The sequence below is a fragment of the Sceloporus undulatus genome, unplaced genomic scaffold, assembly GCF_019175285.1.
Source record: "Sceloporus undulatus isolate JIND9_A2432 ecotype Alabama unplaced genomic scaffold, SceUnd_v1.1 scaffold_7127, whole genome shotgun sequence".
Classification (NCBI taxonomy): Eukaryota; Metazoa; Chordata; class Lepidosauria; order Squamata; family Phrynosomatidae; genus Sceloporus; species Sceloporus undulatus.
Genome location: NW_024810046.1, coordinates 1 through 3006, shown reverse-complemented (window position 1 = coordinate 3006; position 3006 = coordinate 1). Strand labels below are relative to the sequence as shown.

Sequence of the window (3006 nt, the reverse complement as noted above, 5' to 3'; positions counted from 1 at the left end):
GAGGAAACAGATTGTCCTTTGCTGAGACTGTTTTGTGTCATCAGCATACTGATAGCACTCTGCTTCATTCATCCAGATGATCTCTCCCAGTGGTTTCATGTAGATTTTAAAAATCATTGGGGAAAGAATGGCTAGGAAATCTTTCCTAGCATTCTCTTTAATAGAGTCCATCCATCTAGCATGTCGCCTTTCTCTCTTTCTACTTCCTTCCACTTTTCTTTGCATTATTGTTTTTTTTCCAGTGAGTCCTCCCTTCCCATGATATGTCCGAAGTACGACAACCTCAGTTTTGCCAACTTGGCTTCCAGGGAGATCCCTAGTATTTCCTAGTTCACTCTCATACAAGTATTAACCAGGTCAAAGCCTGGTTACCCTCAGACAGTATCAGGAATATTCAGTCTGATGAAGATGTATTTAAATTGCTTATACAAGTAAAGAGACATATGTATGAGAGAAGGGAGAGTGCGTCTTTTAAGCAGGTGCTTGCTATTTGTAGTATTTATAAGCATCTACTAAGAAGAGATCTTTTAAATTTGTCCAGGTAATTGAAGACTCCTAAAAATCTGTAATTGACTAAAATAGATCACCATATATACAAGGCTGTAAGTCAATCTCATGTATAAATCAAGGACATGTTTTGAGGCCAAAATTACAGATTTTGATATGACTCATGGATAAGTTGAGGGTAAAATTTGGAGGCATGTAACAAAGGATGTAAAGGATGAAGCAAAGAAAAGCAATGCCAAAGAATTTACAAAATTCTGGCAGGCATAACTGTTTGTGCTCACCCTAAAAGCTAGATGAATGAGAGAGTAAAGCGAGTCCTGCTTTTGTAGGTGCTCCAAGGAGGGATTAAGCTGTCACCTTTCTCCAGGGGATGATTCCTTTTTTGATAAAAGTTTTAAGTACAGTATTTACATTGACCCATGAATAAGTCTACCCAGGGTTTTTAGGTCAATATTGTGACTAAAGTTTCTCTCTCTCTCTCTCTCTCTCTCTTTATATATATATATATATGTGTGTGTGTGTGTGTGTGTGCCTTGCCTATAATTAATTAGTCATTTTATTTTTTTTCCCTTTAAGACTGTCATTATAATAGAGAAGATGATAGTATAGAAATACCACAAGGTGAGGATGATGACATTGGTCCTGAAGCTGATAGAGCCAGTGAAGCTTCCTTATCCAGTCATAGAAGCAGTATCCCTGATGAGGCACCTGTTGATGCTGAGTTTGAGCAAAAGATTAACAGACTTATAGCAGCAAAGCAGAAACTAAGACAGCTGCAAAATCTAGTTGCTATGGTACAGGTATGTTTTCATTTAATGACGATGCCTATTCATTTACTTAAGATGAGGTAATTTTGTTTTGGGTTTTCTTTTGAAAATCAGAATGATATAATCCAATTTGTTTACGATTAGCTTTCTTTGTATATGTTGAAATGCTTTCCAGCTAGAAAATACTGAGAGTACATACCTTCTGGTTTTGAAATTAAATCAAAATGATATTTAACAGTGACTGTATGAAAAACTGACTGTATGCAAGACTCCAGTTTTGAAAAGGCAATAAAAATATGATGTTTGAAGATATGAACCTAACAAATTAAAGCACACTGATTTTTATGAAGGAAAGTTGAATGCATGGTTAATTCTTCTGTCAAAATCACGGGGACTTCATTTGGCTACATAGTGTCCAAACAGTATATTCAGTATATATCCCCTACACACACACACACACACACACAGAATGTCTATATACAGTCACCCCTTCCCTTACGCGTATGCTCGAGCCCCATTAAAAACAATGGGGCTTGTGCATGCGGCGCGCACACCATGTGTACAGACAGCATTACTGCTTCCGTTGTGTGGCTTTAGTATAAGCTGAAAGCTGCGTATGGCCCAGGCGCACTGTGTAATATTATGTGTAGTGTAAAAGTTCCATTTGTTGTTGTTGTTAACTGCCTTAATGTCGATCTCGGCCCATGTTAACTCTCCTGATGAGACATCTCCAAGACTCTCTACTGCTCTGCCCAACTTTTGCAAACCCATACTCACAATTTCTTTAATAGAGTCCATCCATCTATCATGTAGCCTGCCTCTCTTTCTACTTCCCTCAACCTTTCTTTGCATTATTGTTTTTTCCAGTGAGTCTTCCCTTCTCATGATGTGCCCAAAGATAGCCTCAGTTTTGCCAACTTGGCTTCCAGGGAGATTTCTGGCTTGTCTTTTTGGCTGTCCATGGGATCCTTTGCACATTTCTCCAGCACCACATCTCAAATGAATTGATTTTCTTCCTATCTTCTTTTTTAACTGTCCAGCTCTCACATCCATACATTGTAATGGGGAATACAATGGCGTGTATTATTCTAACTTTTGTGCTGAGTTGTATATCTTTGCATTTTAGAATCTTTTCTAGTTCTTTCATAGCTGCACTCCCCAATCTTCTGATTTTCTGGCTGCAGTCCCCATTTCTATCAATATTTGATCCCAGATATGAGAACTCTTTTACTATTTCTATTTCCTCATTGTCTAGTTTGTTATATTACCTCATAATTGGATCTATCTAGAATTATTTCAGTGAAGGTATGATCATTTAATGTACTCGATAAGACTTTCAATTGCTTGTGTAGTTGTCTCCTATAGAGAATATATTTGTCTCTACGATTCTTCCATCTGAGACTTTGGGAACCACTCAATTATCCTAAACTATCATTAAATTCTAGTGATGTTTTTTAACAAACAGTGTGCAGTAAAGTCTGCACCAATTGTATAGTAAATGTGTTATTCGATAAAACCACACATGAAAACACTGCTTTTCTTTGTAGGATGATGAGGGTGAACCAGAGGCTGCAGGACGGGATAATGTAGATCAGTACTTTTTGTCTGAAGAAGAAAAAGAACAGAAGCAGCCAAATAACATTCGAGCAGGTGTAAACAAGTCAGAGAAGGCTGTGGTTCTGAATGAAAAAGCAAGGTATGACTACTTTCACTTGAGTTAAAGTTAGTAATG

The 3006-nt window shown here is 37.5% G+C and overlaps 1 protein-coding gene across 1 annotated transcript; it reads left to right on the top strand.

Moving 5' to 3' along the window:
- Positions 1–1083: 1083 nt before the first annotated feature.
- LOC121918263 (pericentriolar material 1 protein-like) lies at positions 1084–2970 on the top strand (the record flags this gene model as incomplete). Its single annotated transcript, XM_042444342.1, has 2 exons — positions 1084–1307; positions 2822–2970. Coding segments are annotated over 2 exons (373 nt in total), but the record flags the coding sequence as incomplete, so codon positions are not given.
- Between the last annotated feature and the right edge of the window lie 36 nt (positions 2971–3006).